At 32.9% G+C, this 22,758-nt stretch overlaps 1 protein-coding gene across 2 annotated transcripts; it reads left to right on the plus strand.

Moving 5' to 3' along the window:
- On the plus strand, positions 2,615-21,132 carry LOC18595210 (mitotic spindle checkpoint protein MAD1). Of its 2 annotated transcripts, XM_007023059.2 has the most exons (16): positions 2,615-2,946; positions 3,037-3,136; positions 3,973-4,133; positions 6,605-6,802; positions 6,891-6,983; positions 7,315-7,431; positions 8,107-8,354; positions 9,104-9,275; positions 10,087-10,197; positions 10,352-10,555; positions 11,243-11,405; positions 12,456-12,546; positions 12,639-12,708; positions 19,581-19,709; positions 19,979-20,017; positions 20,828-21,132. In XM_007023059.2, exons 1-16 carry the CDS (start codon positions 2,758-2,760, stop codon positions 20,915-20,917), a joined length of 2,175 nt encoding a protein of 724 aa, XP_007023121.2. In that variant the 5' UTR covers positions 2,615-2,757; the 3' UTR covers positions 20,918-21,132. The 2 variants fall into 2 exon arrangements, with proteins under 2 accessions (XP_007023121.2, XP_007023122.2); XM_007023060.2 differs by lacking the exons at positions 19,581-19,709; positions 19,979-20,017 and having other exon boundaries at positions 20,828-21,108.

A 22,758-nucleotide genomic window follows, 5' to 3' on the forward strand; every position in this document is an offset into this window, starting at 1 on the left:
AAAAAAAAAAGGATTGGTGGCGACTCCTAGTTTAATTTTTTAGTGAGTTTTCACATTTCACGTCTGGCGGTCGGGTTCCCGGACCCGCACGTTACGACAGGTATCAAAGTTTTAGGTTTAATGAATCAAGATTTACTTTTCTTGTAACATGGTATTAGAGTTTCGAGTTTAATAGATAAATATTTTTTCATAACATGATATCAGAGTTTTAGATTTGATAGATTAAGAATTTCTTTTTTTGTAATATAGTATCAAAGTTTTAGAGTAATAGATCAAAATTTTCTCTTTTTTTAAATGGTATCATAGCCATTTAGGGTGTTGACAATCCTTGTTTCATATGCTCCGTGTATTATTTTATATGCCTCACACATAGGCAGCTCTTATTGATCTTATTATAAATTAATACCACAAAATTCTAAAAAAATTATTAAATATCAAACTAAATAATAATATTAGCCCTCTTGTTACCTAAACACAAAGTTACTGTTACAAACTCTCAAAAATCAAGTATGGTCATTGTCAATAGCCCTATCAGAAAAAAACCCTTAAATTAATGACGTTTAAGAATAAAATAAATATAAATAAAAAATAAATAAAAATTAAAGAAGAAATTAATACTTTGAACAATTTGTTTTGATACTACCCCAGATATGGAAATGTATATCTGATAATTATTATCACCATATTTGGTGACAGTTTGAGCCAATCGGTTTACAATATGATAACAACTTATTTTTATTAATACAAAAGAAAAGCTACTACATATATAAAGTTAATGTTTATTATCAGTTTGACTGATATTTACCTCAGCATTGCAACATTCCAAATGTGAGGTGTTTGTGGTGTGTGACTAGTAACTAGAACATGGATAAAGTATCTCAGTGATATTATTGCAATAAAGATAAGCTAAAACTATGAATAACAAGATTAGAAAAAGGAGCATAAAAATAAAGTTGATTGAGTGAGTCATGGTGTATGAAGTTATTGTAGGGGAGTGTTATTTGAAAGTGAGTAGTATTACTTTGAAAATGGAAAAAAGCTCTCATATTTATTAAGGTAAAATCATAAGGCTTGGTCGATGCGTGTTCTTATATATACATATATATATTTGTAACATATATAATTTAAATTTGTTTATAATATATATAATTTTTTATAATATAAGATTTTTATTCTTATAATATGGTATCAGAGTTTCAGATTTGATAGATAAATATTTTTTGGTAACATGATAGCAAAGTTTTAGGTTCGATAAATTAAGATTTTATTTTCTTATAATATAGTCTCAAAGTTTCAAATTTGATAGATCAATTTTCTCTTCTTTTAATATGGTATCAAAGCTACTTAGGGTGTTAGCAATCTTTGTTTCACATGCCCACACATCGATAGCTCTTGTTTCATGCACTAACTGTCTATGTATTGATGTAATTTTTCTTTATAACTTATTTGACAAGTGAATTGTCACATGTCCTTATAACAAATAAATATGAAGAAGATACAAACATTAATCAATGTGTTACGTAAAAGGTTTTATGGAAATGCAACTATAAACCAGTGGGTTACATACAAGGAATTATGGAAATGCAGATATGAACTAGTGCGTTACATAAAAAGAATTATGAAAATACAAATTAGTATCTATTAGAGAAAGAAATACATACTACCTTTAAAGAGAGCCTCTTAGCAACAATTTCCTTTACGATTGAGAAGTCAATGAGTATGCTTTATCAGAACATCCGTAAGTACTTGATCCAATTATATAGGGTTCAAATATTTTATATTCGGATTTGAAATGGATTGAAATATGAATTTTACTATCCATGTTGAGTTAAGGTAAGGTATAGGTATCACACTTTAGATACTCGATATCAGAATTCGATTATATAAATGACTCAATATTATCGAGTATGCTATATCCTAAATTCGATTATATATATAAATTATATAATATATATAAAAGAATTTGTGAATGATGAGAGTCAAACTTGTATGAGAACATAATATTGATGTGGAGGGTGAAAATATCATATGGTTACATTGTTTTATCAAATTAGCATGTCACATAATTTTCAGTTGCAATATGTTAATTTATTACATTATTATCAATTATAATATGTTAGCCTATTACATCAATGACACGCTACATAAAATGACAAATAACATTTTGACTAAGTCAATCATTAATTATAAGAGCTTGATTCAAAATAAAAATATAAAAACTTATTTGACATAAAATAAAAATATAAGACCTTAATTAAATGTAAAAAAAGTATGCAGATTTATTTTAAATTTTTTAAATAATTTAAGGGTAATTTTAGATAGTACACCTAAAAGCTTCAATTAAGTTAAACACATTAAATATGTAGAGAATATTTTAAAAATAAAAATTTATAATGTTAAAAGAATTGATAAAAAAAATGAAGTTTAAGGGTTTATAGATTAGATAAAATTTAGTTGAAATGAATTAAATAAAGTTTGTTGAGTTCTTTTATTAAAAATGAATAATAATTAAATTTAATTTGAAAATATAATTTCATAAAAAATAAATTAATAATATGTAAAGAATTAAATAAAAATAAAATATTTATATACAAAATATTTCAAGGAAGTTCTTATGTAAATTTTTACTCAAAAATTAAACGGAGCGTTGTCCGAAGAGAAATGCGCCAGTTTCCTCTCTTTCGAATTTGATTTGATTCTAAACTGGTGAGAGACAGAGAGAAACCCTGGAATTTTGAAGTTGTGGGGCGAGAGAAGATGATACTGAGGACTCCACCACCCAAGAGGCAAAGAGGGGAAGCCATAGTTCACGAGAGTCCATCAACGGTGGCCGCCTCCGAGGGACGCCTTGTCATCTACGAAGACAATCCTCCGGCGGCGCTTCCACCGGAATCATCTCAGCAGCCCTCCGATCACCTCCTCTGCACTTATCAATGCCGCCAGATGGTAACCTTGTGCTGTCGATTCATTCAGCATTCAACTTCATACTAGGATTTGCTTTTTTACTTGTTTACCTTATTCGTTTTGTTTTCCTAGGTTAAAGCGGAATTTCTAGATACCTTGAGCAATGCAGAGAAGCAAATTTGTGATTATAAGTCCAAATTGGAGGCATTAAATGAAAACTTTTCCAAAGCTGGTAGATTATTTCTACACTTTGCTCTTATATATCAGTATTGAGGACATATGTTTGTATGGTTGTGCAAATTTTGTGTAATTTATGAAATGAGGGATAGCTTTAGTTTTACTCATCTACTATTTTCTTACCACGTGATTTTCCATGTATCATAAACGTTTCCTTCATATGCTTGTTAGCTTTTGCTGCTTGTTCTTCTTGCTTCTAAGAAAAGAAAATATAGTAAAAGCAACAACCAAACAGTACCCTACTTCACAAAATTTTTTATAGCAAAAGGCTCACTATTCAATTTTTTCATACACAGTAATTTATAATTCAGTTTCTTTTTACTTTTACCAGTTGTGCTGTAGTGTCAGAGGCTTATAGAGTTTCCATGAGGGGAAAAAGGATAAATTAGGAACTGTAAATGGGGATAGTTTTGAACATCTTAACATTGATACTCAGCCGAATTTATATAAGCCTTATCTCAAACTAGTTGTGTTTGGGCCCATTAATATTTTTTTCTCCATTCTTTATGATAAAATTCAATGCTGTAATCTGAAATTTGTACAGAAATAAGCAACTAAATTCTGTCTGGATTTATCAACAGAGTTTTATGCTCAAATTCTTTGATAGGTGTTGGTTCAGAATTTTAGTTGAAATTTTGCTTCTTTGAGTCCATACTATTTGAAAAATGGGTAAAATTGGGCCTCTTGCAGAGATAATTATCAGTGCTGTATGGTTATTTGGTATTAAGTCTTGCATGATGCATTATTTTCCCTTGTGAATGTCTGAATCCTTTAGTTTATGTTTGTATTGCTTTTCATAATTTTAGCCCAAGATAATTCTAATCTTAACAGAGGCTGAGAGGAAAAAGTTTAGGGATCAGTTCCTTTATGCAGAACAAGAGCTAGCGGCTGCAAAAGGACGTGAACAAATGTTGCATGACCAGCTCTTGAACGAAGTTGATGATTCACAGGAAAGATTTAAAAATCAATTAGAATCATACAATGAGCTTCAGGTACCATTTCTCAACTTTGATGAGATTGACTGAAATATCCTTTACTTTTTGAGAGTTTAATTTCTTTTTGCTTAAATTATATATAGCATACACTAAGAAGCCTTTTAGAAAATATATAACCATTACAGCGCAGTCAACTGATAGGAAAGTTCAGCAAGTTGCGATACTTTGCTAATTGTGATTCAGGCATAATTAGTTTTTCAAGGTACAAATGTGCTAGCAAGGCATCCCTTTGCAAGATTACGTGGCCTAGCTAGAAGCAGCTATAGCTATGTTTTCCATTTATAGAAAGAAACAAACTAAAAAAGCTTATGACAAAACCTTCTTGGTATCTGGACATCCAGCATCTATATTAGTTGCACAAACCGGAAGAACCTTGTTTTGTTATATAGTAACACAAAAAGAGATTAATCTTTGAGTTCACCATCTTTGTCATTATCTTTTTTATCTAAGAATGGTCTCCCCTATCTTATAAATATAAATTGATAAACTTGCAATTTCTATAAACCTTGTCATCATAAAGGGATCAAAGACATCTCCTTAGATGCCTTGCATTATTACTTTCTCCTTGGTTGTAAAGTGTACTATTTCTTAAAAGAAAATGGAAACTAATATGTACAAATACAAAAGCCTTGGCATCTCATAGTTGTATCTTGTCTTGTAGTATTGAATTGATGAAAGAATAGGTGCTTTAATCTTGTGCACTACATGATGATGAACATGGCTTCCCAAGAAACTTTAGAGCCACATTTTGAAGCATCGGCCTAGAAGATCCTTGCTTTAATTGCCAAAATTTAGGATGCAAGACCCACTTATTTTGTAAAAATAAAAACTACCAAACACCTTCTAATATCTTGAGGATCTGGCAAACTCTTGAAGTATGACTTTCTTTCTTCCTTACAAGTACCATTTATGATATGAATATGTAATTTTTTATCTCTAATGTTTAAGGAGAATAGATATTATATCACAGCACATCTTTATTTATATGTGCTATGTTGTCCTTTATTTTGTAGATAAATAATAACAAGGATCGGGAGAATGTTGTGTAGTATCTTAGAAGAGACTTTTATTACTTAATAATCCAAATGCATCTAATATGGTATCTTTCAAGATATTATGTACACAATTGCTCGAGTTACATTTGGAATTGACCCCCCATGTATGGAATAAACCTATCTAATAGGATTTTATTTCTTGAATATCTAATAAACCAATCTAAATGAATTTCAATTATTTGTTAGAACTTAGAAGATGACATATCTTGTCACACTTGATACTTTTAATCTTGTCACTTTGACTTGGCTATGGGATGTGAAGTGAGGGTCCTTGTCAAAGCCTCAGATTGTCAATTGCCTTAAATCTATGACATGGGATATGGCTAAAAAGGGTCTGAAAAGAGGATACAAGTGAGGGACTTGTTTTTAAATTAATAATTTAGTCAATCACTCCCTTGGTATCAAATTGAGTGTAAACGTTGTAGATGGTGCAAAGTTTTATGCTTGAGGTGTTTTGTGTGTTCTAGTTTCCAACTTCTAGCCCTTAAAAGCTAAAAGGTAGCCCACTTAAAGAATTTTTTTTTTAATAAGTTGGTCAATATTTTGATGACATGTAGTATTGAGAAAATTACAACCATTTTGCCAAAGTGAACATTATGTCGAAACATCCTAAAATAGTAAGATGGACATTCAATTTAAAACAGAGGGAGTATATAAATTCAATTTGCTTAACTATAAGTGATTATGAGTGATAATTTTAATTTAGTGAAGATGTTAAAGGAGGATAGTAGTTGTTTAGATCAACAATTATGCAAGTCCTGCCATTGGCAATGGCTTTATATTGAAAACAAAAGAGACCAAATTGGAATGGGGCCTTCTTTTTTCTTTTAAATTAATAAATGGGCTCTCCAAGTATTAATTCATAAATGAGCTTGCCAAGTTTTTATTCCTACAGGGGTTTCCAAATATTAGAAAATGATATTAGACTTTAAAAGATTAAATAACCCTTAAAAAGCCTAGTTAGGGCCCAGGTTTTCGAAGATGAGGGATGACTTGTTAACATTTTGTAAAATAGAAAAAATTAATTATATTAGAATGACCATTATCAATGCTATGGTAACATGCTTTATCATCTTGCTTGAATGTTTGGATCACAGATGAGTTGACCCCATTTTAATTGGTTCACATGTCTTAACTGGACTCTTAGTGTGTGTTGTTCATGCCTTATGCAAAAAGCTGTTGTTTGTATGTGTGTTTGTGATATTTTTTATTGACCTGTCCCAGCAATGTCATTTCCTAAGTTATTGGAAATTTCCATATTGCTGTGTTTGTATCTTGTTGCAGTCGTATCATATGTTGGTATAGGTTCTTCACATTTTTGATAAATGGTTTATGCTTCATATCTCTTCAGTCTGTCAAGTCTTCTGTCTTTGAAGGCATGTTCAATGATTACCATTCTATTTTGTGTTACAGAGAAAGCTGCAGAATGAGATGAACCTTCGCAAGAAAGCTGAGTCCTCTGCAGCATCTGCTGAAGAAAAAGCAACTGTTTTGGAGGGAAAACTTAGTCAACTTTCTCAAAGCATAGAAAGGGAGAAAAAGCGACTTCACAATGAGCTTGCTCAGCTGAAAGGAGAATCAAAGCTTTCTGTTTCCAGAATAAGTGCTGATGTGATTACCTACACTTGTTTATTTAATTGATGAAAGGACATGAATTAACATTCATGTTAGTCTAACCCATGCTTTGTCTGGTTTGCAGCTTGAAAAAATGGAATTTAGAGCTAATAATGCTGAGAAGGAATCAGATATTTTAAAAGAGCAGCTGGAGGATCTTAAGAAACAATTTAATGAGGTTTATTTTCTGGTGTCCTGATTACTTACAATTCTACATGCTAATTGATTTTTGTACTTGACTTTGACTGCATATCCATGACATCAAGCCCCCTTGAATATAAATGCCTGTTGTATTTTCTATTGTCATACCCCTGTCTATCATTTTTTTTTTGCTCTTTCTTGTGATTGGTGAATTACTTAAGATGTTTGCTGTTATCATTACTCTATTTTATGATTGAGTGTTTGATTCTTGAGGTTTTGTTATTTAAGATGCAAACTGTGCATGTTCTGCTGGTTGTATATTTATTTTTATTTCATTTTGATGAACCCGTCAATTCTGTGTTCTGCAGTGCTTGCATCAAAAGAGTGAACTAGAGAAGAAGTTATCAAGTTTCACATTTCCAGAAGTTACTTCCACTGAGAGTAATATTTTGATTAAGCATTTGCAAGAGGAGCTTAGAAACTATGTAAGTTATTGTTTTCCATCCATATTTTTTGTCCGTTTTCTATGATAGTTGTCATTCTTTTAAATCCTCTATCATCTATTACTTACACTTTATGAGAAATTTTCTTATATATGTACAAATGTACTCATATATATGTGAAAATTCTCGCACTGTAAATTTGAACATACGGAGTGGTTTGCCTTTGTACAAACAAAAACATGTACATGCATCTTCGTAAAGCAATAAGGGAAATTCTGCTTGTCTACTGGTCATTTGCCTGAGTGGAGGAGGCTCTTTACTGTGCCATACAGTACTGCTTGATACATGTAAATTTTCTCTTTGGACCTGTTAGTCAACAATTTCTGTCAACTTTGTTTTTATCTTGTTTTTTTTTTCTGATGATTTTTGTTGACTTAATCTTGAAAAAAATTATATAAAATAAGTACTGTAAAAGGTTTAGAGTATGAATATAAGCCCTGTTTCTAAAGCCTAAATCAGACTGCTCATTTTAGTCAACGCAATATGGATGAGAGTCTTAATTCCTGTATGGCATATTGCTCCCTCTATATATGCCTGTTTGAACTTGCTTAGATTGGTGATTCACCTTTGATTTCATATCTGGTTTCTAAGTGCCATAGTTTTTCATGAGTTCTTTCATTACTGTTGTCCTTTCTTTCTTGGTTCAAATTTCATCAGGAGTCTGAAGTAAGAGAGGCTAGAAAGTTGAAATCATCTCATGAGAACATTGAGTTATTGAAGGCAAAATTACTGGAAGAGAAGGGTCGCAGAGAGAGGGCAGAATCAGAGCTATCTAAGTTGCAAGAACTACAGATAAGTTTTAACAAGTTGGAGGATGAGTTGTCATCGTGGAAGCTGATGATGAAGGACATACCTGGCGTGTCATGTCCTGAAGATATACCTGTCAAATTTGCAACCTTACAAAAGTATGCTAGCAGCTTATTTTGGATTCTCTTTGTTTAATATTGTGGTCCATCTTGTCAGCCAAAAATGAAAACAGTGACAAAATTGTGAAGAGAGTGTTTTTTTTTTTTTCTTAAATTTTTTTGCCCCCTAAATTTTGACTGTTTAATTTTTAATAACTATCTTGTAACTTTCTTCTTTTCATTAGGTTGGGGTGTTAACGTAGGAGATGACATAGAGTTTTTCCATTTTTTTTTTAACTTCTCCAGTGAGGGCTTTAATTTCAGAAATCAGAAAGATAGTTTTACTTGATGGTTGTAGGTTGAATTCCTCTAGGGTGAGTGAAAGCTTGTTGGAAGAATCATTTGCTACTTTATGTCTTCATCTGCCATCTGTTCCTCTGTTTAGTTTCTGTCCTAGTTGGGACCACTTGGAGTTCCTTAGCTGGCCTTTCGAGCCAACAGCCCTTTTATTTCTAAGAAATGGTTATGCTATGATATTTTCCCCTGAAATTATTTGTTTATTTTCCTCAATACACTTCATTTTGCGAGAACCAGATGCACAGGCTATTTAGTTTTATCATCATACTTTCTCGTGTTGAATGATATATTCAAATACATGCTTATTCATTCTTGAAGTCACTTAAATATTATGCATTCATGACTCTTTCTGCTTGCATGCCTGAATCATTTATCAATGAAGCGATTGTTGTTTCTTGTGTTTTATTTGTTACATCTTGTTTGTTGATGTTGGGATTTTCTTTTCAATGCAGGGAAGTGATTGACAGTACAATTAAGATAGGTGATGCAAATGCACGCTTGAAGCAAATTGAGGTAGCACTGGATGCTGCACAACTTGCTAAACATGATACTGAAACTGATGCGATGTTGGCTAAAGAGAAGGCAGAAGTCTTAAAATCAGAGGTCAAGCGGATTGAACTCATGGTAAGTGTTATATGTGAAAGCTAGATGTCATTATTATACAATAACTATCTTTTTTAGCTTTTTATTGATTACTTAATAATTTCCCACAACAGAGCGGAATCTGAGGGATATTACTTTTGTAATATACAGTTCATTTAGAACACTAGTAATATAAGGGGTTAAATTGCTAAGAAAATAAAAGGTGGAGGCCTATGGAGATCTATTCAAATTGTGGTAGGCCAGCTCACTTTGGTTTTCCCTTGGAAGCACGTAAAAGTAACTACAAGATGAAGGGCTTAATTGCTTATAGTCATGTTATTTACTTATTTATGCCCTTTTTAGGGTAAAGGGGGGTGTAGCAGATAATCCATGATTGCCCTTGGTATACTCTTTCAGTAGAACAAGTGAAGTGACTACAATCAAGGCTTATAATTTGGCGTTTAAATTTAACTTTCGTCATTGAAGGTTGATCTTCTGGCCATGTTTTACAAACTATGAAAGCATGTAGCTTCCTCCTTTGCAGATACCACAGCATATCAGGGAAATGCAAAGAGTATATATTTTTAAATATGTAAGCACATAGGCTTTGACCATGAATACTTGAGCCAGGATAGTATATCTGCTTTCACATGTATGGGGGATTGATTTGGAGCAAATGATTCTAAAATGTATTTTCTTTGGAAAACTTATTTGTTGGTTGTACCTGCACATGTTGACAATGACTTGCTGGGGTGATGAATGCAGGCTTTTCTAGTAATTTCCTATATCTAACAATTGCAATAGATAGTTTTTATTGTTGTTTTATTTTAAAAGGTGGACTGTTATATTGCAGCTTTCTGTGGTTACTGAAGAGAGAGATAAGTTGAGAAATGTTATTGATGAATTAAAGAGGCCTAAGAATGAAGAAGCAGGTGATGAAGCGGCCAGTGGAAATGTTGTTCAGGTTTTGAATTCTTTTGCTATTTCATTACTTTCAAGCCAAGTCTCCCCTCTTTTCTCCCTGAAACTAAAATAAATTTATAAAGTATCCCTCACTCTTAAATTTGTTGTCTTTCCTGATTGTTTTTGACTATATATTCCCTGGTTTTAATGTGCAGGAGCTTGAATCATCTCTTGCAAAGAAGGAATCCTGTATTAAAGAACTACAGAGTAATTTACATGAACAAAAAGAAGTTAATGATCGTCAACATAATGAGATAAAATTGCTCCATGATAGGCTAAATAATGAAGCAAGAAGAATAAAATCACTAGAAAGAGAGAGTGATCGACTTTGTTCAGAGATTTCGCTACTGGAGTCAAAGGTATGTAGCTGAAATTTTTAAAAGATTTCAGGCAGCATGATTGATCAATTATGCTTGTGTTTCTTTTATTGTTGTTGTTGTTGTTGTTGTTAATGTTGCTTTGTAAAAAAGGTTGGTTTCCTTGAAAATTCTTTTATGTGATGATGTTGGACAAGATCATGCCTGTCTATTATTAGGGCATTTAGGATCACATATGGTATTTTCCTATATATGTTAGGGTTTCACAGGTAGTCTGTAAGTACCTAGTAAGTTTTTGGTAGCAAGTCGTCTATTGAGATATTGAATATTGGCATTGGATTTTCTCTTCCTACTTATTCTCTACATTTTTTCTTTCTTCTTTTTCTTCTATTTCTATCCCGCAGCTCCTTTATTTCTTTTCCTTTTCTCCATGATTTTCGAATATTTTCTGCATCTTTCTTCCCTTGTTCTGCACCATTTGACCTTTAACTGATTTTCTGTCCCCTAGCGGGTTGTGCATTATTGATGTTGTGGTTTGTCTTGCATAGAACTCCTTGGAGTGTACATACAGCCACACAGGCAAACTCTCTCATTCCTTGATTTCTCAATAACATGAATAAATTAGGAGGGAAATTGAACATATGGTACATACATAGTGAATTGGTAAAGATGCTTGATTTGTCTTTTGGTCTTGACAAGTGGTAATAACAATTTGGTTTCTTTTAATAGCTGGGTCATGGTGATTATTCTGCTGCAAATACAAAAGTTTTGCGAATGGTAAATACTCTTGCTGTTGATAATGAGGCAAAACAAACTATTGAGGCTTTACAAACTGAGTTACAAAAAACAAAGGAGAAGTTACAAGCTCTTGAAGAATTGAAAAGTCAATCAGGTATCAAGCGTTGTTCTTTGAATTCAAAATTTCAAGTTTCATAGTTCTTTTTTTTTTTTTTGAAAATTTCTAGTTTCATAGTTATGCTTCCATATTTCATTTCTTTTTTGTGGTTCTTGTTGCAAATTTTTATTTATAGTTGAACACTTTCTTTTTGTTTTTCCTAATTTCTTGTTGTTTATGTCAAATTTGATTCCTTTGTTGTAAAATCTTCAGTTGTGGAATTACTAGTTTTATCTTTTTGTTTCTTTTGATTTCGGGCTATTTCCCTTGAATTCAGTCCTTTTGGTGTAAAACCTATAGTTGTAGAAATGAACTTGTATTTTGTTTATGTTTGACTAATGTCAGACTTCCATGTGATTTCTAACAACTTTATCTGAATTCTATTGGCTTGGTCGGTTCATTCTTTTTCATTTAAAAAAAAAAATGCACACCAATATGCATCTCCAGGCTTTTTTTCTTTGAAAATCTAAATGATGTAATTTCTGTTAGTTTTCAAATGCTAGGAAATGTATTTCTACAAAATAAGGTAAAACAAGCAGATTGGGGCTGAACATATCTTTGTAGTCGGCAGTAGAGATGGGAAGTTAGAAATTGAAGAGCGAAGCAACTAATTCTGGCAGTTTGTTCTGGATAGGTTCTCTAGGAACACATAGGACACTTTTTCCCCTGACCAAAGAACATTTGCAATTTCTTGTTAGAGGTTAATGAACTTTGATGTCAAGTTAATCATATTCAATGAATCACTGCCCTCCATGACCCATTTATCTGCAGCCAATGTCTCATTGGCCCATAACTTTACCACCTTTTCTGAGATTCTATTTTAAGAGCCATGATCTTTTGAAGTGACAGTTTCAACACTTATTTGCTTTAGGGGAATTCATCTTCTATACCCTATGAGTCAATATCTCTATTGTTATAAAATTTTTAATAAACTGCTAGATGTGTTGCTTGGTTATGGGAATAATTTATTGATCCATATTGCAATCCGTTTCAAATACACCATTACATAATGAGGTTATCCATTCTCTGACTAGTTAATTTGTATAGGTGATACTGGGAAGCTGGTTGACTCCTATATATCTGAGAAGATAATGAAATTAAAAGAACAAATTGCAACACTAGAAAAACGTGAAGAGAGGTGAGTGGTGGAAACATTTTTGTAGTCATATTTATTGTTAATGAGTTGGATTTGTTATCACTGATGTGTGCAAAAATGCACTCTTGAAACAGATACAAGACTGTTTTTGCAGATAGAATTTCAGTTTTTAGGAGGGCATGCTGTGAGCTCTTTGGTTACAAGGTATAATGCATATGGCATTTTACATTTTAGTATTTCCTAAGCTATCTCTCACCCTTGTTCTGTTCTGAATCTGTTAACATACAAAATTTGTTTTGGTTGGTCGTGCGTGTGTTTTTATTTTTTCAGACTTGCTGCACCCTAGTGTGTTTAGACAAAAGCACCCTAGTCCTAGTGTGGGATATTGATGTAGAATAAGGAGGCAAAACAAGGAGAAAATAGAGCTTAGAGGGAAAGATTAGGGAATAAAAGAGGAGCAACAAGGGATATAGATGGAAGAGAACACTGGAGGGTGCCAAAAGGGAGGAAAAGCCTCAATACTTTAATATATCAAAATCTTAACAGTTCATATTCCAAGGCTACCACAAACTAAAATAACCTAGGATATTATGCTTAATGCTAAACCCTAATATAAATGCAAAATTCAAAACATAACATCAAATTAGAGATTTTATTAAAACTTTGATATAAATCTACAAACACTGTGTCATTCTCTTTGAAGACTAATGAAAGAAATGGGTCCCTATTCAAGTTTGGGCTTTGAGCCCATGAGTGAGATCTAAGTCAAAAACAAGAAAAGCAAAATGCTTATTTAACCTCCACAATGAAAGCAACAACTCAGCCAAAGCTGTAATAGCCAAATTGAGTTTCTTTGGTGTTATAGTTTTCCATAGCAAAGATTGAGTAATTTGTCATTATCTTAGCCACCATTGCCAAAAACTTTTAAAAGCTTAGTATTGGAAAAATGATAAAAATATGTATTTGTGTAATAATGATATCTATAGAACATAGAGAAATTAGGGAAGTCTTTGGCAAGCTTTAAGCCAATGTTGGCTACACCATAGCATTGAGCTTCTGCTATAAAATCTCAGTCTTAATGTCACGGGCTTGGAGCTTTAGCTAAAATCTATGTGGCACTTAGACTTATATATCGAAAACTAACCAAGCCTAATCTCATATTGATGTAGAATATTGTGAAAGTGTAAAGACGATTTGAAGAGAACAAGGAAATAAAAAGTGCATTATTCCTCAGAGAAAAACAAATACCTAAGATCTAAGCAAAGAACTAAATTGTTTGATTTGGTGAACTTGATTTGATTGACTTACAATGAAACATAAAGGGTTATTTATAACCCATCTTAAATCTAGAAAAATTCTAAACCTACTTGAAGTGCAAGTAAAGTAAATAGCATAAAAGAAAATAGCCTAATCATATACTTAATTGTAATGCAAGTAAAGTAATCAACAAGTAAGGAAATATAAATATGAAAAGTATTCTAATTTCTTTAGAATACTTAACTTAGCTGCTATTTTTAATAGTTAATGGACCACCCTCATATGTGTTGGCCTTTGTACACGAGCTATTGGTGTGCTGCCCATGTGCGTATTGCTTTCCTACATGTGGCCTCCCTTTGCTCAACTCACATTGCTATGAGGCTTTGTGGCGCTGTTTGCGATCTGATGGTGTGCAGTGCAAGGGTCTGTCCTTGGGTGTGCGACATTCTCGTATGAGGCCCTCTAGGGTGCGTTTTTCTCGTACGACGCTTTCAGGTATGCAGCCTTCTCGGTCGAGGTCCTTTGGTGTGCGGCCCACGAGTGAATCAATGGTGGCCTGATGCTAGTTTTCGAATGATTTATGCCCCTAGAGCAGTGTGGCACATTTGTGTGTTGCTGGTCTAAGCCTTCCATCGGCCCAAACGTGTTATGAATTCACAGATCGTGACATTTTCCCTCACTTGATTTAGGCAATGTCTTCGTTGCCTTGTGGTCTCGTTCCACCACAAGGCTTCTACGGGGTCCCCACTAGCTTCATGCGTTCATTTGAGGTAGCTCCTCGTAGCCTGTCTCATAAACAGCTCCAACTCTGGATGTGTTCGATTATGTGGATATTTGGCTCTCGACTGGCCTTTGAATCTTGCTTGGTGAGTCTGTGTAGCGTCCAAGTGCTCAAGGTCTCCAGTTACAGTACATGTAGGGAGCAAGGGGTTTGAGCTTGATATATGGGTTGTTAATCTAGTGCAAAAGCTTGGTGAATCAAATCGCCTCTGCCTAGTTTGGAAGTTGCGAGGTGCGGATTCTTGGTATTTTTCTGCTAGAAGCAACACCATCTGTTCGAGATCCTTGACATACTCTGCTAGTTGCTAGTGGTGTTGTATTGCTGCCATCAATCCATCTTGCCTAACATCTTGGTAAATTAATATACTTATCGCGTTGTACAATTTCTTGTGAAGCTCATCACTATTTGAACCTCAATTGCTCGACGTCGGTTTTGACCCATTCAAGGTTACTCCACACTTCTTCGATGGTCATCTTCATGTGAGATATGTGATCATCGAGTGCTTGTAAGATATTGTCAAACTATCTTAAACTATCTTAAACCAATGCTCATACTATCTTGCAATCATCGTGTGTGTGTAGTTATCCTGTTTACAACTCTCACACTATCTTAAACCAAGGCCTTCAAGAATGACCTGGTTTGATCACTAATCGATGTTATTCTTTTCTCCAATTCTTCAATCTCGTACTAAAACTAAATTGTAGCTCCGATATCAACTTTCCTCAAAAGTTGGGGAATTTCGCTATAATACCAACTTAGCGTATCAACAAGAAAAAAAGAAAACTAAGGATAAACTATAAAAGTTCCTTAAGAGAAAGACGCCGCACACCAATAGCCCATGAGCAAAAGAACAACTCATATGAAGGTGGTCCATTAACTTTTAGGAAGAGTAGCAGCTAAGTTAAGTATTCTATGAAAATTAGAATGCTTTTCATATTTAGGTTTTCTTACTTGTTGATTACTTTACTTTCATTATAAATAAGTCTAGAATTTGGACATTTCTTTTTATGCTATTTACTTTACTTGCACTTTAAGTAGGTTTAGAGTTTTCTTAAGTTTAGGATAGATTATAAATAACTCTTTTATGTTTCATTATAAGACAATCAAATCAAATTTGCGAATCAAACAATTTAGTTCTTTGCTTAAATGTTAGGTATTTGTTTTTCTCTGGGGAATAATACACTTTTTATTTATCTCAATTCTTGTTTTCTTAAAATTGTCTCTGTGCTTCCACAATATTCTACATCAATACAAGATTAGGCTTGCTTAGTTTTCGATACACAACTCTAAGCGCCGCACAGATCTTGGCCAAAGCTCCAAGCCCATGATAGTTGGTATCAGAGCTATAATTTAGTTTTGATACAAAATTGAAAAATTGGAAAAGAGAATGATATCAATTGGTGATAAAACCACGCCATTTTTGAATGCTTTGGTTCAAGATAGTGTGAGTATTGCAAAAAAGGAAACTGTGTACATGTGCAGCGGAGCATTACGACTTTAAGGATATCTTGCAAGCACTTGATGATTGTATATTTCGTGTGGAGATGACTATAAAAAAAAAAAAGTATGGAGTAACTTTGAATGGGTTCGAGGCCAGTGTCGAGCAGCTGGGGTTTAATAGCGATGAGCTTTGCAAGGAGTTGCATAATGTGATGGATCTCAAGCATGGGGCTAGATGGATTAATGGCAATGGTGCAACCACAATACTGACGATTAACATAGTACGTTAGGGATCTTGAGCAAACGTTGTTGCATCTAGCAAACAAATATCGGGGGAGCTGCACTTGTGACTTCCAAACTAAGCAAAGGTTATTTGATTTACCGAACTTTGACATTGGACTGACAACCCACGCGTCAAGCTCACACTTCTTGTTCCCTATGTGTGCTGTAAACAGAAACACCGTGCACATGAAGGTTGTGCACTTGGACACTACACAAGTGCACCAAAAAGGATTCAAAGGCCAACTATGAGCCGAATATTCGCATGACTGAATGCATCCAGAGTTAGAGGTTTTCACGAGATAGCCAACGAGGAGCTGCCTCAAACAAGGCCAATGGGGACTTTGTAGAAGACTTGTAGTGGAACGAGGCAATGATGGCATTGCCTAAATCAAGTGGGGGAGATTGTCATGATTTGTAAATCCGTGACACGTTCGCACTTTCCTCCCGTGCAGCACCCATGTGCATGACTTCTACGTGTGTAGTGTGCATGTGGACTTGGTGTGCAATCTTCTTGCGCGCGGATTTGGCCCACCAAGCTTGTTGGTCCACATTGCTCGACATGGCTTTTTTGTCCGTGCCTTGCTCATGTGGCCCAATGTTGCTGGCGTCTAGTGTGCCCAGAAACCCCCAATTCGATGCTGGCTCAATGGTAGTTGGTGTTGAACTTGTGTGCCATGTGGTCCTATGGCTGAATCGAGTCTCATTTGATTGTTGGGCATGCCCTTGTGTTGTTGGCTTGATGGTCTCATCAAGTTGGACTAGTCACGAAATCATGGACCGTGCCTAAGGGCCTATGGGACAAGTGATCATTTTTAAAATGAAAAATAGAAGAATGAAACAAATGCATGATATAACTTATTTTTCAAAGATATGATGTGTCACGTTGAATACTTGGGTTTAAACCCTTGTTTTCGATGCAGTTCCACTTGAATTCAAACTCTTTGATTTAATAGATCTGTTATTTATTTAAGAATGGTGTTGGTGAATTAATTAAAAGAAAAAAGTAAGCTTGGTCAACTTTTAAGAGCAAAGGTTTGAATCCTGGATGCTAGATTGGCTTGCTTTGATATGAAATTGATGTAAAACAGAGGAGGAAAAAGAGGGAAATAGTAGAGATCTAAGGGAAAATTAGGGAGAAATAAAGGAACTAAAGCAGAGAGAAAACTAGAGAGAACAATGGGGGAGGAATATTTCAAAACTCAATATTGAATCCAGTGTTTTTAGAAACTGATGTCATAGGTACTTAGAGCATGTTTGGCCTAACTTTTTTTTTTAACTTAAAAGCTATTATAAAATTCTTATGAAAAATAATAGCTTTTAAAATTAAGTTAAAGTTGTTTCGTAAATTTACTTTTTAAAAGCTTTTTTTTTATAGATAAGTTGTTTTAAACTCTAATTTTAGTTAAAATTACTAAAAAGGGTATTTAATAAATAATTTTTTATTAATCATGAATTTTTTTGTTCAAAATAATTTTTTTTATTTTTTTATCTATTTAAAATAAATTTTTAAAGATATTAAAATTTTTTTTATACAACATAAAGTTTATAATTAATTATAAATCATAAAAAAAAGAGTTTTACAAATAATTTATAAGTAACACATAATTCATAAATAATTTTTTATTAAATAATAAATAAATAAATAAATAAAATCAAGAAAAAAAAATTGAATCAAATAAAAAAAATGAGAGATGAAAGAAAGCAATGAGACGACTACTGAAATTCTTAAATTTAATAACGGAGGAGAAACCAAAAAAGAAGAAGAAAAGTCTAAAGTGGTAATAATAATTCATGAAAATTACGTTTAGCTATTGATGTCCTTACTAACAAAGTTCACCTCTATAAACAATATTATCTTAACAACCATAATCAACAAATATTCTCAATTTTCATCTAATTTATCTTAATAATCGTTGACCTATTTAATTAATTATTTTAATCATAATCATCAAATATTATATTCATCATAAAGAAGTTAAGAATAAATAAACATCATATAATTGTCATATCAACTAATAAAGAGAGTTTTCAAAGTACAAAAAAAAACGATAGAAAATAAAATGAAAAACAAAATAGAAAGATAAAAAAAAGAAATAATACCTGAATGCAATTTTGAATTTTGGATTTTTTTTTTCTTAATTTTTGTAAAAACAAAAAAAACCTTACAATGATGATTTACAGAAAGGAAGAGAGAGGAGAGTAAGATCGATAAGGAGAGAGGGAGGGAGTATTTTTTGATAAAGAGGATTTTTTTGGAAAAAAATAGCTCTTTTAATAAGATGACGTGTTTTTTAAAAGAAAAAGAGAAGAGAAAGCTCCTAATTGGAACTTTTTTTTAAGCCATTTTTTTCAGATTTTATTCTTTAAAAAGAAGTTATTTTTTTTAAAAGCTTTTTACCAAACCCTATTTAGTCCAGCTTCTGCTTTTAAGCAGTAGATAAGTTAAAAATAAGTCAGGTCAAACAGGCACTTAATAAGTTAAATTTTAAGCACTAATATAAATAAAAAATGGAAAATACCAACCTTAAAATGGCATAAATAGAAATTACTGGAAAATTAACAAAGTTAATTGAATATAATCCTAAACAGTTTTAATTCTCTTCAATCAACTTTTTGTCCTGCAATGAGAAATGTGGTTGACACTTGGAAAAATTTCATGCCCCTTCCATTTTCTCAACAAACCTAAATTGGCTAAACTGAAAAGCTAATCTATTCCAAGGCATGGAGGAATCTTATGGTGGCTTACTCATTATTTTCTTTATTTACAGAAGTACTTTTGAAAAGTCTAATTCTTTCTACTCTCATCTAACCGCTTAACAATCTATTTCACAATCGTTTGTCCACTTTTCTCTCTCGTGGTTTCTTCTCATAACAACAGCTGCTTCTTTCAGCAACTGTACTTTGGTTACTGATTCTGACTAACATCTAAGTATGCAGAGATGTTTTTTCATTTCTTTTTTCTTTAAATTAAAGTCATTATCTCTCTTGTAATTTGTTTACTGAAGATTGAAGATTGATAGTATTCAATATTAGATGTAATCTGCAAGAATTTGGTAGATAACGTATCTGAGAGTGAGGAGAGGATAAAAAGAGAATTGGAATTTCTTTCCTAACTGATAAATCAAATGAAAATGGAATCAGTTTTGTAAGTTAGGTTTTGCTTTGGTTTTAGCTTCAGAATCCAATTCAACTAGATTTGGTATCATTTTTAATTTTTTAAAAGTGGAAAACCTCACTGATTGCCCCTAATTTGTACCATAGTGTGTTTTTGCACCTCACTATTTCATGGTTTTAATTTGATGATCTTTTTTGGCAGATTGTAATGGATGAGCATCAGCGTCCTAATGGAATCCCTGTGACACATTTTACCCTCCAATCAATTTACGCTCAAAGTGATGATGAGAAGCTTGAATTTGAATATGAATCTGGGAATACCAACATTTTGGTAAGCTGAGTAGTGGAATGAGATTGTTGGGTGTGAATGCTATATATGAATGGTGATAGTTTAATTTCACATTCCATCGACATGTGAAATTTTTTTTAAGCTTTAATTGACTGTCTTCAAAGGGTCAATTGCTTGCTTTGGGACCCTTAAACGGGGAGAAATTGCAATTGCATTTCCAGAGGCTGTGCTAATGTATCTCGATTATTCTATTTAAATTGATTGTAGAACCAAGAAGAAATATAAACTAATTTTGCTCTACGATCCAACAGGCAAATGATTATACTGCTCACCCTGAGATATCTCATCAGGTAACAAGTGTAAACTTTTTCTTCAATGCTTTGATGTCTTCTAGGTATAGGAAAAGTCGAATAAGAAATGAAAGCTACTTGTGAAAATGTGTGGATAAATAGCTTTATGGTTTTGCCTTGTCAACTAAAGTTTATGAGTGCAATGTGAGGAAGAAAGGCACATCTCAAATTCAAGGTGAGAGAAGGACAAATAGGAGAAAAGTGACATTAGGCTCCAGAATTTACCACATCTGCACTCCTAGTGATGTAATCAAACTGACAAGCAGATCCGATGAGAAGCTTGAGCTTGGTTTGAGATTCAATCAAGCTACTCGAGCATGATTTGATTAGGTTCAATTATCATCAACCCAATTAAAGAGCTAAAAACTCGACCTAAACTTGAGCTTGTGCTTGAGCTTGAATTTAAGAATGCAATAAAAGTTAATTATATGTATCTAAATATTACATTTTACCATGTGTATAAAAATTATTTATATATGTATAAATTATTTAAAAATTCAAAGGTTTAATACTCAAGCCAAGTATTAGAAAACTCAAACTCATCTCAGCTCATTCCTTGAGAGTCTAGAGCTTGAGGAGTAGATAGTTACTGCATTGGAAGATTCTTAACCTAAGTTACAACAGTTTGAAGTAGATTTCTTCTGGTACCGTATTTCAAAATTGTCATGTAAAAGATTTGTTTGAAATTGATAGATGTAACCACCTGTTGTCAAGAGAGTCGTGACTTATATTGAGGAAATTTAGAATGTATACTTTTTTGTAATTCTTGCTTGTGATCTTCAACTAATATAAAGCTTGTTCTTTTGGCAGGTTGATATATTTGTTCGGAAGATGAATTCGATCCCAGCTTTCACTGCTAATTTGACAGTGGAGTCTTTTAACAAGCGGACTCTTTCTTAAGGTAAATCAATGTGTCTAGATAGCATGTATAATTTCTTCATTGGGCTGGGGATGTACTCTCTCTCAAGCTGGGCATGAGTGTCGGAAATCCTAAAATTAAAGAAAGCAATGACAACAGATGTGCTGGTCTGGATTGATTTGTGGATATACTGTTTAAATGTCATTTTTGCTTGACTCTGTTTTTGTTCTCAGTGCATTTACTGTAATTGAAGAGTGCCCCGATTTTCATCAAGAAAAAAGTGAAAAAAATCACTTTTCTCCAAATTCTAACATGTAGTTGCATTTTCAACACATTTAACTTGTTTTTTGTACGTCACATGCAAGATCATTAAAGGTGAAATATTCTTCAAACAGGTTGACTAATGGTGTGTAAAAGTAAACTAGCGTGTACAAGTAATAGTGCCTTGGAAGGTGGCACTTTGTGATTCAATAATAGTGCATAGATACTATGCACGAGTAGGATATCAAATAAAAATTCTTAACTCACTGTCAAAACTCATTTTCTTTGATTCCTATTTTCGAATGTGACACTCTATTATTAAATAATAGTGCATAGATGCTACGTGTCATGGTCTTAAAGGGAATTCATGAATCTCACATCAGTAACTTATTAGAGTACGATTGAGTTTTGAAGTGTTGATATTATCTTCAACTTGTGAGGTGATTTTTATGAGATAAAATCGTGAGATCTAATAAATCAAAACGGATAATATTTTATAAATTGGTGTAAACCATGTTAGTATGCACTGTTGTGCTATCAAATATGAACTCTTAATTCGTTGTCAAAACTCATTCTGATAGATTTCTGTATAGACGGGTGAATTTGTCTAGAATAGTTAGAGCTGCAAGGTTGATAGAGTGGGGATTTAGTTTTGAAAGTGGACTTGAAATGTCTAGTTTACCAATGGGATTGGAACTGAGTGAATTAGAATTTAATATTGTCAGACTTACTAAAGCTATGTGCACGATGAACCATTGGGAGGATTCTCCGCAATGGTGGCAAAACATGAAGGCATGCCAGGTGTAAACGATATGGTGGTGCCTAAAGTGGAGGTGGTTAGAAAAAATATGCCATTTCACTCACAGCTTTTCTGACTTTCACCAGTGTAATAATCCTTTCCCCTGTCCAGCATTCGGTTTCTTTTCCTTGGTTCCATTATTAATAACATCCATCTCTGCTTGGACGTTTGCATATGCACAGTGCATGTGACACATCAAGCATTTTAAAAACAAAATAGTTAAAATGTTTCTTATTTGTATTAGACAAATGAAGAAATTCTAAAAAATTTATAAATGTGAATGTTATATGTTTATTAAATTAATCTTTCGAACAAAAGGTAATAGTCCTGTAACACATGTATTATACTAAATGGACGGATCAAAATTTGCTATAGGACAATGGCAATTGATTTTAAATGCTTAGAAAAGTTTTTTTTTTCTATTATTTCAGTAATCTATATATATTTTATGAGGCACTTGATTGTTTTCATCTTTGGTTTTATTTTTAATAACAATAATATCCATTTTCGTTTGGAAATATGCAAATATATTATGTGACCCTTTAAACAGTTTAAAAAACTTAATTAGAATGTTTCAATCTCACGTCCAATGAACATAAAAAAATTTTAAAAAATTTATGAACGTAAATATTTTACATCATATTAAATTGATCTTTCAATAGAAGATAGTGGAAATTGATTCTAAATACTCAAGCCCTTTCTCGAATCTGGAAACACTATTCTCTCATATCAATTATATATATATATATATATTGAGGCGCATGATGGTTACATTTGGTCAAACTTTGATCTCTTATCCTTGTGCGGCGACAGTGTTTGAAT

This window comes from Theobroma cacao, chromosome 6 (genome assembly GCF_000208745.1).
Source record: "Theobroma cacao cultivar B97-61/B2 chromosome 6, Criollo_cocoa_genome_V2, whole genome shotgun sequence".
Classification (NCBI taxonomy): Eukaryota; Viridiplantae; Streptophyta; class Magnoliopsida; order Malvales; family Malvaceae; genus Theobroma; species Theobroma cacao.

What these genes read in the sequence shown, in the direction of transcription:
- LOC18595210 (XM_007023059.2), top strand. Translation starts at nt 2,758, where the DNA reads ATGATACTGAGGACTCCACCACCCAAGAGGCAAAGAGGGGAAGCCATA. An exon ending in AGAATTGAAAAGTCAATCAG is followed by an intron (nt 11,406 to 12,455) that starts GTATCAAGCGTT and finishes TAATTTGTATAG; the next exon opens with GTGATACTGGGAAGCTGGTT. An exon ending in CTGGGAATACCAACATTTTG is followed by an intron (nt 19,710 to 19,978) that starts GTAAGCTGAGTA and finishes ACGATCCAACAG; the next exon opens with GCAAATGATTATACTGCTCA.